The following is a 12,950-nucleotide window of genomic DNA, read 5'->3' as shown; positions in this document are numbered from 1 at the left end:
TTCACAATAAGTAAAATGAAAGCACCAAAACAGACACGTAGCTGACAGCACTATGACAGAATCACTCCGTTCAGTCCAGTCGCTCAGTCGTGTCCGACTCTTTGCGACCCCATGGACTGCAGCACGCCAGGCCTCCCTGTCCATTACCAACTCCCATTAGAAACAATTTTATTGCTTTTCTTGACTTAAAGTAACCAGTACACTTGTTTAGGGCACATCTGTCCTTCTCAGACATGAGAGTTCTGAATTCTGCAAAACGCTAGTCCAGATAATCAAATGTCTGTTTTTGGTTTTCACAATGAGAGTTTCTCATAGGTTTTAATTAAGATAGCTGAGTTCTGATGATCTAATTAAATAGTTAAACATCTTAATTTTTAATATATCAATTAGTATGTTATATTAGAATATATTTAAGCAATATTTATAGTTACTTTACTGCAGCTCCTAGACTTAAGACAAAATATTTCACTCACAAAACATTTTTGTTAATGTTTAAATGACCATGATTATTAATATTGCTTGATGAGAAGTAAAGAGAACAAAGACAATCAGCAAAAACAAAATTTCACTTTATAAATCAACCACGCTTGAAACTTAACACTGCAAAATAAACTTTCATATAAAAAAATTTATTTTTTCCACTTTTACTTCATGTGTTTTGAATCTGATTTTGTATTCATTTCCTTAAAAAAATAAATTTAATAACTATGTAGACCCTACAATTATCTAATGCTGTTGGCAAATAGCAAAACCACTCTTCATCAGTTTTTACTTACTGAGCATTGTATAACCTAAGTATTTGGTAACTGCAAGTCAACTCATTGGTCATGAAATCAATTTAGTGGGTTGAGATTAGCATTTAAAAAAAGAAAAATAGAAAATAATAGTATGCAACAAGAATAATGTTGTTTTCTGAAACTTTTGCTTTAGTAACATTTATGTTCATAAATTTGTGTGTTTTATCATCCTTTAAAATGTATTTTTAATAAAAAAATATCATGATAAAGTAAATAAAGATATTATTGCTATAATAACAATATTGGGAAAGAAATGATATACTGTGGGTGTCCTGACTGTATTAACATTTTCTGCAAAATGATCAAGGATTTATATATTAATACATCCAGTGTTCCTACCTGTTCAATGCCTCCACTTTGCACACTTATGATTATGATCATAAGTACCAGATTTTCAAGCTAGGTTAACTAAGATTTTGTAAAGGAAATAGTAACAAATTTAAAGTCTAAAAATTTTCTGTTAACACACTCTTACCTGTTGGTAATCCTTTTCCTCTCAATCGGTCTCGGATAGCCTGGCTTCGATCAGGCTTTTGCTCGCTGCTACGGGAAAGCTGATCCGTCTGTACACAGGTAATCAAAAGTCAAGTTTGACTAAAGAATCTCCCTTCTGTTCAAGGTAAGTGTCTACAGAATGACACCAACTAGATAGTTTTTGGAAGCTGTAGTATTTGAGTAAAAACACTGCACATATGCTATTGTTAATATATATTCCTTGGATAAGATTTATGTAGCTTAATTCTGGCCAATTCATCTTCAGGAAATACAAGCCAAGAAACATCTATCAAAGCCTAATCTGCTAACTAGGGAACAAAGTTAAGTTAAAATGAGTTCCATTTCAAAGCAATAAACTCCAAGTATTCTTTTTTCCCCAAACTACTTTCATCTCTCAAGTGTGATTAAAATTTTAAAACCACATTAATTCTGGTACAATAAAGCTTTCTCCTGCTTGTAACTATGAATTGAGAGTGCTGATTTAAATTATTTTTGAAAATAATATTCTAGATTTTGCCTGCCAGAAGTTACATTTGAAATACGCTTTAAACTAAATGGATATATTGAGGGATAACAATTAAATTTAAATCAATGCTCTTTTGAGACTCTTTTAGAACTAAAGTTTAAGTAGTCTTAAACTTTAATAACTTCAACCGAGGGTACCTGTTTAAAATAAAGCATGTCAAATTAGATCAAATTCCATATTACAAGGGGTGAAATGTTAAGACTACTACTGAGTTTATTCAGATGATCAATTAGAATAGAAACTTTAAGAAATAAATGTAAGAAGAGAGAATGGTAAAGAAAAATTACTTAACTCTGGCACCAGGAGCATGCAGACTTATCTGTTTATACACATTTAATACATTTTATTATTTCTCCATGAGTGGAACTTGTTTAAATATGAATTAAAAATCCATTTAAGGTAGTATATTGAAGGCATTATGCTTCCTACCTATAAGAAGACTTAAGTGGAAATATTTCTGAAACGATGGTATTGTTTCAATTATATATTAGTTCACATTGTACTATATTATCAGTAACAGAAGAGAAAATATCCTGTATCATCTTTGGGTATTCCTGCATGAACACTACTATTAATAACAGTTGACATTTACTGAGCAATTACTATAAGGCAGGTACCACCTTTGGGGCTTTACATACTTAATGTCATTTAACTATCAAAAAAACCTCAAGTGGTATATATTATTATTAATTTCACATTACAATAAAGGGAGAAATAGCAAATTTCTAAGGACCTTGAAGTAGCTCATCAATATTGAAATAATTGTCTTTACAACTACTCACTAATATGGGTGGATGGTATGCACTATTACTACTATCTTACAGGTAAGTAAAACTGCATTCAAACACGTTATAAGATTAAATCAGTGGAGGAATGCTGACAAGTAAGCTGGCCCACTGACTTTTACTCCAGGCTAATTAATTTTAAGTGAGTTAGGATTATGGACACTTGTAGTGAATTTCACACTGGATGAAAGACTAAGTCTTTCTATCAGCTACTGGGGAGAATGATAGTCTCAGAGGGGCGTGCTGGCTAACAGCATGGGCTTCAGGGTCAGAGAGATCCAGATTCCGATTGTGTCTCTGTCATTTACCATGCATGTGGCCACGGCAAGTTATTTCATCTATTTGAGCCTTGGTTTCATTCTCTCTAATAACCTGGGGCTATTTTGGTGAATAAAGGTGAAAAAAACACATAAGTCATTCAGCACAAAACAAACTCAACATTTAAAAATGGTAGCTATGAGAGTTACTTGTCTGGATATCCAGGAGACTCTCAAGAGCAATGGATGGGGGGAGTGTTATTATTTCTACTTTGAAATCTGCCTCTGGAAAGGCGAGCTCTCTCCCTGCTGACTCCAACTGACCTTTCTATGCTTCTCTCCCACTAAAAAGTCCCACAGCACATCCTGTGTCAGACTTATCGTTGTTTGTTGAACATTCTGCTCTTTCCCATCTCAGGGGACTGATCCAAGTTTACTTCCCTCTGCCTGGATTACCCTTTCTTTCTATCCAGTCTCTGGGATCTAGTTTAACGCTCTCTTTTTCAACTCAGTCATTACTTGTATCCTTTCCCCTCAAACTCTGATAGCTGTTAAATTCCTGACTGATTAATAGGAAACGGAAGTCACATAAGCTTTGTGAGTCTCAATTTCTTTAAGAAATATATATAGGATGCCCCTGGGGGTCCAATGGATGGGAATCCACCTATCAATACAGGAGACATGGGTTCCATTCCTGGTCTGGGCAGATCCCACATGCTCCGGGGCGACTAAGCCCATGCGCCACAACCACTAAGCGTTCGTGCCTAGAGCCCGAGCTCCGCAACAAAGGAAGGCACCCCAATGAGAAGCCCTCACAGCTCAACGAAGAGTGGCCCCCTACTGGCCCCAACTAGAAGAAAGCTCGCACAGCAACAAAGACCCAGCACAGCCAAAAAAACCCCAAAAATCTTCAAAATGTTTTTTAAAAAAAACAAAGCAAACATAGAAATAGGTAAATTATAAAGTGAAGGAGTTAGTGCAGATCATTCCTCAGAGGGAGTTTTCACAAGAACATCAGTATTATGAGAAGATCTGTGAAAGAAGGCTCAAATAAGTTTGGGAAATATTTCACCTATGTATCTTTCCCTCTTGAGGGTTAGTGATACAACCTAGTATATTAAAGGCTCTGAGAAGTTCTACAGTGAATATACATTTTATATTCCTTAAAGAGTTTTCCCTCAACTCTACTTGAACACAGAGAAATTTTTTTAAACAAAAATGTATTTCAAAATATGTAGGATAGCTTGGTCTGAATGGAGTGGTAGTCCCCAACCTCTGGAATCAAGCTGGAATCAAGACTGCCGGGAGAAATATCAATAACCTTAGATATGCAGATGACACCACCCTTATGGCAGAAAGTGAAGAAGAACTAAAAAGCCTCTTGATGAAAGTGAAAGTGGAGAGTGAAAAAGTTGGCTTAAAGCTCAACATTCAGAAAACGAAGATCATGGCATCCGGTCCCATCACTTCATGGGAAATAGATGGGGAAACAGTGGAAACAGTGTCAGACTTTATTTTTTGGGGCTCCACAATCACTGCAGATGGTGACTGCAGCCATGAAATTAAAAGACGCTTACTCCTTGGAAGGAAAGTTATGACCAACCTAGATAGCATATTCAAAAGCAGAGACATTACTTTGCCAACAAAGGTTCGTCTAGTCAAGGCTATGGTTTTTCCTGTGGTCATGTATGGATGAGAGAGTTGGACTGTGAAGAAGGCTAAGCACCGAAGAATTGATGCTTTTGAAGTGTGGTGTTGGAGAAGACTCTTGGGAGTCTCTTGAACTGCAAGGAGATCCAACCAGTCCATTCTGAAGGAGATCAGCCCTGGGATTTCTTTGGAAGGAATGATGCTAAAGCTGAAACTCCAGTACTTTGACCACCTCATGCGAAGAGCTGACTCATTGGAAAAGACTCTGATGCTGGGAGGGATTGGGGGCAGGAGGAGAAGGGGATGACAGAGGATGAGATGGCTGGGCATCACTGACTCTATGGACATGAGTCTGGATGAACTCTGGGAGTTGGTGAGGGACAGGGAGGCCTGGCGTGCTGCGATTCATGGGGTCACAAAGAGTCGGACACGACTGAGCGACTGATCTGATCTGATCTGAATGCCTGATGATCTGAGGTGGAGCTGATGCAATAATAATAGAAATAAAGTGCACAAGAAGTGTAGCGCACTTGAATCATCCCCAAACCATCACTCTCCCCACTGCCTGAGTCTGTGGAAAAACCTGTCTTCCACAAAATCTGGTGCCAAAAAGGCTGGGGACCTCTGGGACAGAGGGCTTTCCTAAGTTTTTAGTATCTTTATCTTTGTTTTGGAAAAAAAAAAGTTACACATAGAAATACAAATAAATCAGCCCTAGTTAAGAAGGGGAAATACATGGCCAAGAACCCTCTTCACTTAGCCTCTACTACCCCAATTCCTCTCACTACAGAATTGCAAAGGCTCCTTGGAGTCTACTTTATAAACCATTTGCCCTGAAGACTTTATGAACCTATCAACTGGCAAAGCATGTGGAATTTGGATATATCCTTGCCAGCCATACAACATCTTGGTTAAGGTTAGCAGAACTAAATCCCTAGGGATGAGAAATTAAGAGGAAGCCAGCAAGAACACTGTGTGACAGTGACAAGTCTATCCAAAGTCGCATAAAAGAGAGGAACTCAAGGTACCATAATGTAAGGGGCAAGAGCAGATGAAGGTCAAATCTAGATCAAATACCAAAAATCAAACGAAGGCTTCCCTGATGGCTCAGTGGTCGAGAATCCACCTGACAATGCAGGGGACGTGGGTTTGATCCCTGATCCACATGCCGTGGAACAACTAAACCCCTGAGCCACAATTGCTGAGCCTGCACTCGAGAGCCCGGGAACTGCAACCACTGAAACCCACATGTCCCAGAGCCCGTGCTCAGCAACAAGGGAAGCCATCACGATGAGAAACCTGTGCACCACAATTAGAGACTGGCCGCTGCTTGCCACAACTAGAGAAAAGCCTGAACGGCAACAAAGAGCCATCACAGCCAAAAATAAATATATAAATAAACAAAAATTATTTTAAAAAGAGAGAGAAAAGAATTTCCTTAAAAAACAACAACAAAGGATGGCCAATCTATGGCAAATAGGATAGAATACAGCTTGAGAAATACAATGGAGGGATTATTACATATACAGACTGTTAGTCTTCGGATTCTTCATATCTAAGACAAGCGAGAAAATAAAGGTAGTCCCAGTTTTGGACTAATCTGGTAGGGATGCAAGCATGTATCCCCCTCACACACCAGAAGCCAATGTGCAAATAAGGCGGGGAGGGTGTAGAAATACTTAAGAGGTCCAGACTAAGTAGACAAGAGAGAGGTCTAAAGCAATTGAAAATGCATGTAAATGACTCTAAAACCCATGCTGCATGTCCATATGGCTTTCACAGTAGATAAACTCACTTACTGAAAGCTCCATAGGAAAAAATGAAAGAAAAGAGGCAAGAAGACATTTTTAGCTTTAACATGCTGTGATTCTATACTACTTTCTAGAATAAAGTTCTAAAAAAAAGACTATTCAAAAAGACACATGTACCCTAGTGTTCACTGCAGCCCTATTCACAATAGCCAGAACCTGGAAGCAAATTAGATGTCCATAAACAGATGAATGGTTAAAGAAGTTACGGTATATTATACAATGGGATATTACTCAGCCATAAAAAGGAACAAACGTGAATCAGTTGAACTAGGGTGGATGAACCTATAGCTTGTTATACACAGTGGAGAAAGACAGAAAGAGAAAAACAAATACTGTATATTAACATACATATACAGAAGCTAGAAAAACGGTGCTGATGAAACTATTTGCGGGACAGGAATAAAGGCACAGACGTAGAGAAAGGACTTATGGATACCACAGGGGAAAGACAGGGTGGGATCAACTGAGAAAGAGCACTGGCATTATATACACTACCTTGTATAAAACAGATAGCTAGTATTATAGTTACATAACACGGGGAATCCAGCCTAGTGCTCTGTGATGAACTAGAGGGGTGGGATAGGTTAGTGGGGTGTGTGGGAGGGAGGCTCAAGAGGGAAGGAATATGTATATGTACATATACATACATATTCCCTCCCTATAACTATATATATGTGTGTATATATATAGTTATGACTGATTTGCGCTGTTGTACTACAGAAACCAATACAACACTGTAAAGCAATCATCCTCCAATTAAAAATTTTTTTTAATTTTCAAAAATTAAAAAAGACAAATTCTCATAAAATTTGTAAGACTAAATTATTGCAGTGGGCTTCTATTTTAAGTACTATTGCAAATAAACAACTAATGTTTGAAAGAAATTCAGCCTCCTGTTCCTAGTCTCCATGGAGCAATGCTATCCATATTTAAAGAAAATCCTGTGAAATGCTACTAAAGTTTAAAGTATGACTATATGCACCAGTTGGAACTGTGGCTTACCCCAGAAAGACTTCCCAGAACCAGTTTTACCAACTGCTTCACGTAGGAAAATGAAGGCGCACAATTGCTATTCCTGATGTGGGCACTGCAAGCATCCAGGACAGTCCGGACAGAGACCCGAGCATAAACCACATCCTCGCACATTCCAAGTAGGATGCTGTTGAGATGATCTCCAAGCTTGATAGGCTGAGGACAAAGAAAGGAAAGGTCACGTTGATCAGCTAGGGTAAATTGAACGAATGGGAGACAAACCATTTTCAGAGTCACAGGAACCATACCAAATAAATACACTTCAAATACTTGGAGGAAGTGAATTCCTTATGTAGTAGCATAAATGTTTGAGTGCATTTTACCTTTTCATAACATAAAAACTGTATTAGCGAAGGACGGTTAACATATATCTCCTAAGAATAGGAGTTATTATTAAAAAAAAAACCTGGGGTTTTTTGGTATGCTTAAGAAATGGAATGGTTTGATTAACCAAGGGTTTTGGTAAGCAGTTTATATATACGCATATACATGTATACACGGAGAAGGCATTGGCACCCCACTCCAGTACTCTTGCCTGGAAAACCCGCCAGGCTCCACTGTCCATGGGGATTCTCCAGGCAAGGAAACTGAAGTGGGTTGCCATACCATCCTCTGATGACTTCTATATTTCTAAGAACATTCTCAGAAAAATAATTTCTTTAGTACTTTATTACTTCATTCTGAGAGAAGACATTATTAACGTGAACAACCAGTATAGAAACGCTGGTGTGCCTGACAGTACACTGCAGAACACCTAAATGCACAGAAGAGCTTCTTAAAAAGTATAATATTGTACACATGTGATGGCTTGACTTACTTGGCTCTGAGGCACTTCATGATCAGCTCCCCAGTACAATGTCATTCCGAGAGAATAAATATGGATCTAGGAATAGAATTAAAAAAAAAAAATCATTTTATGGTAAAAAGTTAATCTAGCAAGTATTATATATTCATCACTTTTTGCTCCAAAGAAAATGTAACACGTGATTTGACAAAACCATCATTTCATATTTTGCATAAAAGAATGTGAGAGCTTATGTAAAACAGAGAGTTAGTGGGAATTTGCTGTATGACGCAGGGAGCTCAAATCTGGTGCTCTGTGACAACCTCTAGGGGTGGGATGGGGTGGGAGGTGGCAGGGAGGTTTAAGAGAGAGGGGACCTATGGCTGATTCATGCTAATGTATGGCAGAAACCAACACAGTATTGCAAAGCAATTATCCTTCAATTAAAAATAAATAAATTTAAATTAAAAATGTATGTGAGAGCTTAAAACAGAAAATAAGACTGTAAATGATCAGAACAGATTTTACTTTCCAACTCCTCAGTCTGTCTGCTATGAGTAATCATTTTTATCAGTCCTTTTTTTTTCTTAACTCTAAACTTTTTATTTTGTATTGAGGTTAACCAATTAACATGCAGTGATGGTTTCAGGTGAACGGCTAAGGGACTCAGCCATACCTTACATGTATCCATTCTCCCCCATTTCTTATTTAAAGTTTCTTTATGCAAACTCAAGAGAATATGAATAAAAAGTCTGACTTTCCATTTCTTTTACAAAAGGTCAGAAATTTTAAAAAATTACTCAACACCTTGCAGTTTTAATATAACAAGACAGGTTATGACTGTTTAGAGATGGCACTGAATCTCTTTAGCTTCGAATCTCTTAACTCTTCACTGCTGCATAGAACTATATTTTGTGGTTACTGTATTGTTTACTTAACTGATCTGTCACTAATTGGCAATTAGAAATTTCCTAAACTTTTGCTATCATAAATAAAGTTTTAGTAAACAGTTTTGGAAATGTCTTTTTGTACATGCAAGTATTCCTCTTAAATTGACTCTCTTACATTATGAATAAAAGAGCAAATCATCTGTAGTTTTGATACATTTTTGTCTGATTTCCCCCCACAACGTTTTATCCTTTTGCATTTCCACAGCAACATATGAGACTTTTTTTCCACAAGCCTTATCCATAGAATGTGTTATGAAGCTGTTTGCTGAACTGAAAAGAGAAAAAAAATCTCATTACAGTTTGATTAGCACTTTTCTTACCAAGAATGGATGGGGTAGTAGCACATGGGAAAAAAAAGCTGGGTCAGAAAAGGTTCCTTTTTCATTGTCTGTTTGCTTCTTAAAGATTGGAAAAATGACAACATAGTTTTATGCTGATAGTATGGATAGAACAGGGAAAACTGGAATTGCTGGAGAGAGGAGACAGCTGGGAGAACACTGATGAGTAAGCAGGAGGAAGTGGAGGCTAACACACAGATGAAGGAGTTGGCTTCACAGAGGAGCACAGCCAGTTCTTACAAAGCAGGGAAGCAAAGAATATGAAAATTTATGTGGGTAATCTGGTCATGGGATCTTGGGAGAAGTCTCCTGATTACTTCTACTTTTTTCCCCCTGGTGAAACAGGAAGCAAGATTATCGACCTAAAGAGTGGACAGTTAATCCTTCTAAGTAATCATTTTCCAGCTCTCGTTAAGAGATTCAAAGCTAAACGTTCAGCCAGCTCTCCCAGTATTGAATAATCTTACCACAAACATTTTGTTTGTAGCCATCTTACTGCAATGTCATCTTCAGTGTCTTTTCTTTTTTTTCCATTTTGCTGTCATTTTTCCATCTCTATTTTTAATTATACAAACTGTCTCAAACCTCTTTAGATATATGTGAGATAAATCCATATAAAACTGGATATCCTTAGAATCTCACAGCATTTAAATTACAGATTAGAAAAAGTTTGTTCCTCTTTTTAAATATTTTCATGGCTCCCAATGTTCAAAATCCCAAATTCTTTATGATACACCAGGCTCACTCTGACTTGCCTCCATCTCCATTTTCCAAACATATTTTTCAGTCTTCCTTCTCTTCTCATTCCTTTCTCTATCACACCTAAACACTTCAAAACTAAAAGATAATTCTCTGCTGGCAAACCAATCTTTCTCTTTCCCAGCTTTTTTTGAACTGTTCCTCCTACCAAGAATTTCTTTCCTCATCTGCCAATAAAAGTTCTACCCATTATTGATAGCCCAAAGATGTTGTTATCTATTATGAATGCTATATAAATCTTTTCCCAACTGTACAAAGCATTCTCTCTTATATGATACAGTTTTCATTTCATTTGTATCTCTAATGAAACAGTTAACTAATACTACCTGCAACATAGTTAGGATGTTTGCTTGTTTGTCTTCCTTGAGGGAGCCTCGTTTTTTATACATCTTAATATCCCTCTTAGCAACTGACACAACTTGTACATAGTAGATATTCAATACATGCCTGGTGAACTGAATTAAATGTGCATGAAGTTCAAGGCAACATGTTGCAGACTATTTGTATCACATTTCTGTTTAGAATTCAAGGAACCTCATATGGAAACACCTTTTCAAAGAGCCTCACATGTGAAAAACATTTTCATACCTTTAGCAAAAATGATGAACTGCATACTCAAATATATGTCTCTTAATATATTAATTCTGATTTGTGGTTCTTTGAGATACTGGTAGTAGTTTAAGATCCTTTATTATATTTACTTGTCAGTATGTGAATTGAATTACTTTAATAACATATAAGACTATAAAAGATTAATAACATTTAAAAATAGATTATAAACTTAATACATTTGCTGATCATCTACATATACATACACTATAATGGTTAGTTTTATGTGTCGATTTGACTGGATGCCTAGATATTTGATCAAACCCTATTCTGGGTATTTCTGGGAGAGCGTTTTGGATGAAAGTGCCATTTAAATTGGTAAAGTGGGCAAGACAGACTGCTCTCCCCAGTATGGATTGTCCTCATCCAATCACTGGAAGGCCTGTGTAGGACAAAATGGTTTATCCACCCCCAGGTAAGAAAGAATTCTTTCTGCCTGACTGCCTTCAAACTAGGACATCAGCTTTTTATTGCCTTTGGACTTGATCCAAAATATCAGCTCTTCCTGGGCCCCGAGCCTTCTGGCCTTCAGAGTGGAACTACACCCTTGGTTCTCCTGGTTCTCAGACCAGAACTACAATGTTGCTCTCCTGGTCTCCAGCTTGCCAGCTCATCTTACAGATCTTGGGACTTGTCAGTATCCATGATCACATGAGCTAATAAGTCTCTCCTCACACACACACACACACACACCCTACTGATCTAGTTTCTCTGGAGACTCCTGTTTAATAAATATCCAAATATGAGATATATATATACATATATATAGAGAGAATATATATGTATGAATCAAACAAAGAAGTGGTAAATTTGTACTGCTGCTGCTGCTGTCGCTTCAGTCGTGTCCGACTCTGTGTGACCCCATAGACAGCAGCCCACCAGGCTCCGCCGTCCCTGGGATTCTCCAGGCAAGAACACTGGAGTGGGCTGCCATTTCCTTCTCCAATGTGTGAAAGTGAAAAGTGAAAGTGAAGTCGCTTAGTCGTGTCCAACTCTTAGCGAAATCCAAAAAAGACAAGCTTACTTCTGATTAGGGAAGAAATTTAAAGCAGGGGCAGTTTAAGCTGAGCCTTGGACATAGGTTATGTGTCCCCTTTCTGTGTTCTCTTAATATTTTGTACAGACCTACTATCCTCGTATTTTCATTATTATTATTATTAATTGCTTTTTGTCTGTCTCTCCATTACTGATACTTACATTACTATTTTCCCTTTGAGGGCAAAGACTATTTCTTATTCAATATCTCTGTAAACCTATGGCCTAATATAGAATATCTAAGTCCTCGAGAGACGGTCATTGAAAGAATGGTTGGTACTTAGGATGTGAGTTTGCAGAAATGGGGAAGGGCACTGTTATACAAAAGAGGGAAGCCACAAAGCATAGAATCTCTTTAATAATCACTGATTACAACTTGTGCATATGAAAGAGAGGAGTTGAAATATGGTTGGAATCAAACTCTGGAGAGGTTTCCTAGGTTTTGCAAAGGAATCTGTATTTAACTGGGTAAAAAAAGCAGAAGGTTTTTGAAGGAAAAAAAAAGAGAGATGATCAGAGGGGTTAATCTGACAGCAGTTGGGCAAATAGTCAAGAGGCAGAATTAAGTTGGAAGACTATGATAAAAGTTCAAGAGAAAGGAAATGGGGACCCTACCATAGCCCTGGCAATAGGGCTGAAGAGGAGAGGATAGAATGGCTGGACTTGGGAAGATGACTTGAGAAATTTAGGCAATTAAGTGGACTTGTGGAAAGGCAGGAATCAGAGATAAAGATGTGAAAATGTGACAGTAAAACACACACACACACACACACAGAGTTGAAAGAGCCAATATATTCCATGGGAAAGAGAAATCTGTTTTGTCTTTGCAGTTATAATGGGCTGGAATATGAACTCTGAATGAAACGACTTTGTCCTATCCATAATTTTATCCCAGGACCTAGGACTGCACTTAATATAATAGTAACTGTTAATACTCAGTGGGTGCTTACTCTATGCTGGGGACTGTTCTAAGCATTTAACAAGTATCATCGCATTTAGCTTTCAGCTCTATACCAGTGATTCTCAAAGAGTTATTCCCCAACCAGCAGCATCTGCATCCCCTGGGAATTTGGGAGAAAAACAAGTTCTCAGACCCTGCCCCAGACCTACTGAATCAGAGGT

At 37.6% G+C, this 12,950-nt stretch overlaps 1 protein-coding gene across 9 annotated transcripts in view; it reads right to left on the bottom strand.

The window, feature by feature from the left end:
• The window catches only part of PTPN13 (protein tyrosine phosphatase, non-receptor type 13), a 222,664-nt gene that overhangs the window by 129,656 nt on the left and 80,058 nt on the right, over positions 1-12,950 (bottom strand). For all 9 annotated transcript variants that reach the window (XM_027544958.1, XM_027544962.1, XM_027544959.1 and 6 more), the window contains exons 4-6: positions 8,171-8,236; positions 7,324-7,509; positions 1,273-1,360 (exon numbers count right to left, since the gene is read on the bottom strand). In XM_027544958.1, the coding sequence (XP_027400759.1) occupies positions 1,273-1,360; positions 7,324-7,509; positions 8,171-8,236 (340 nt within the window). The remainder of the gene's footprint in view (positions 1-1,272; positions 1,361-7,323; positions 7,510-8,170; positions 8,237-12,950) is intronic.

This window comes from Bos indicus x Bos taurus, chromosome 6 (genome assembly GCF_003369695.1).
Source record: "Bos indicus x Bos taurus breed Angus x Brahman F1 hybrid chromosome 6, Bos_hybrid_MaternalHap_v2.0, whole genome shotgun sequence".
Taxonomy (NCBI): domain Eukaryota; kingdom Metazoa; phylum Chordata; class Mammalia; order Artiodactyla; family Bovidae; genus Bos; species Bos indicus x Bos taurus.
This window is presented reverse-complemented; position numbering and strand designations above follow the sequence as displayed.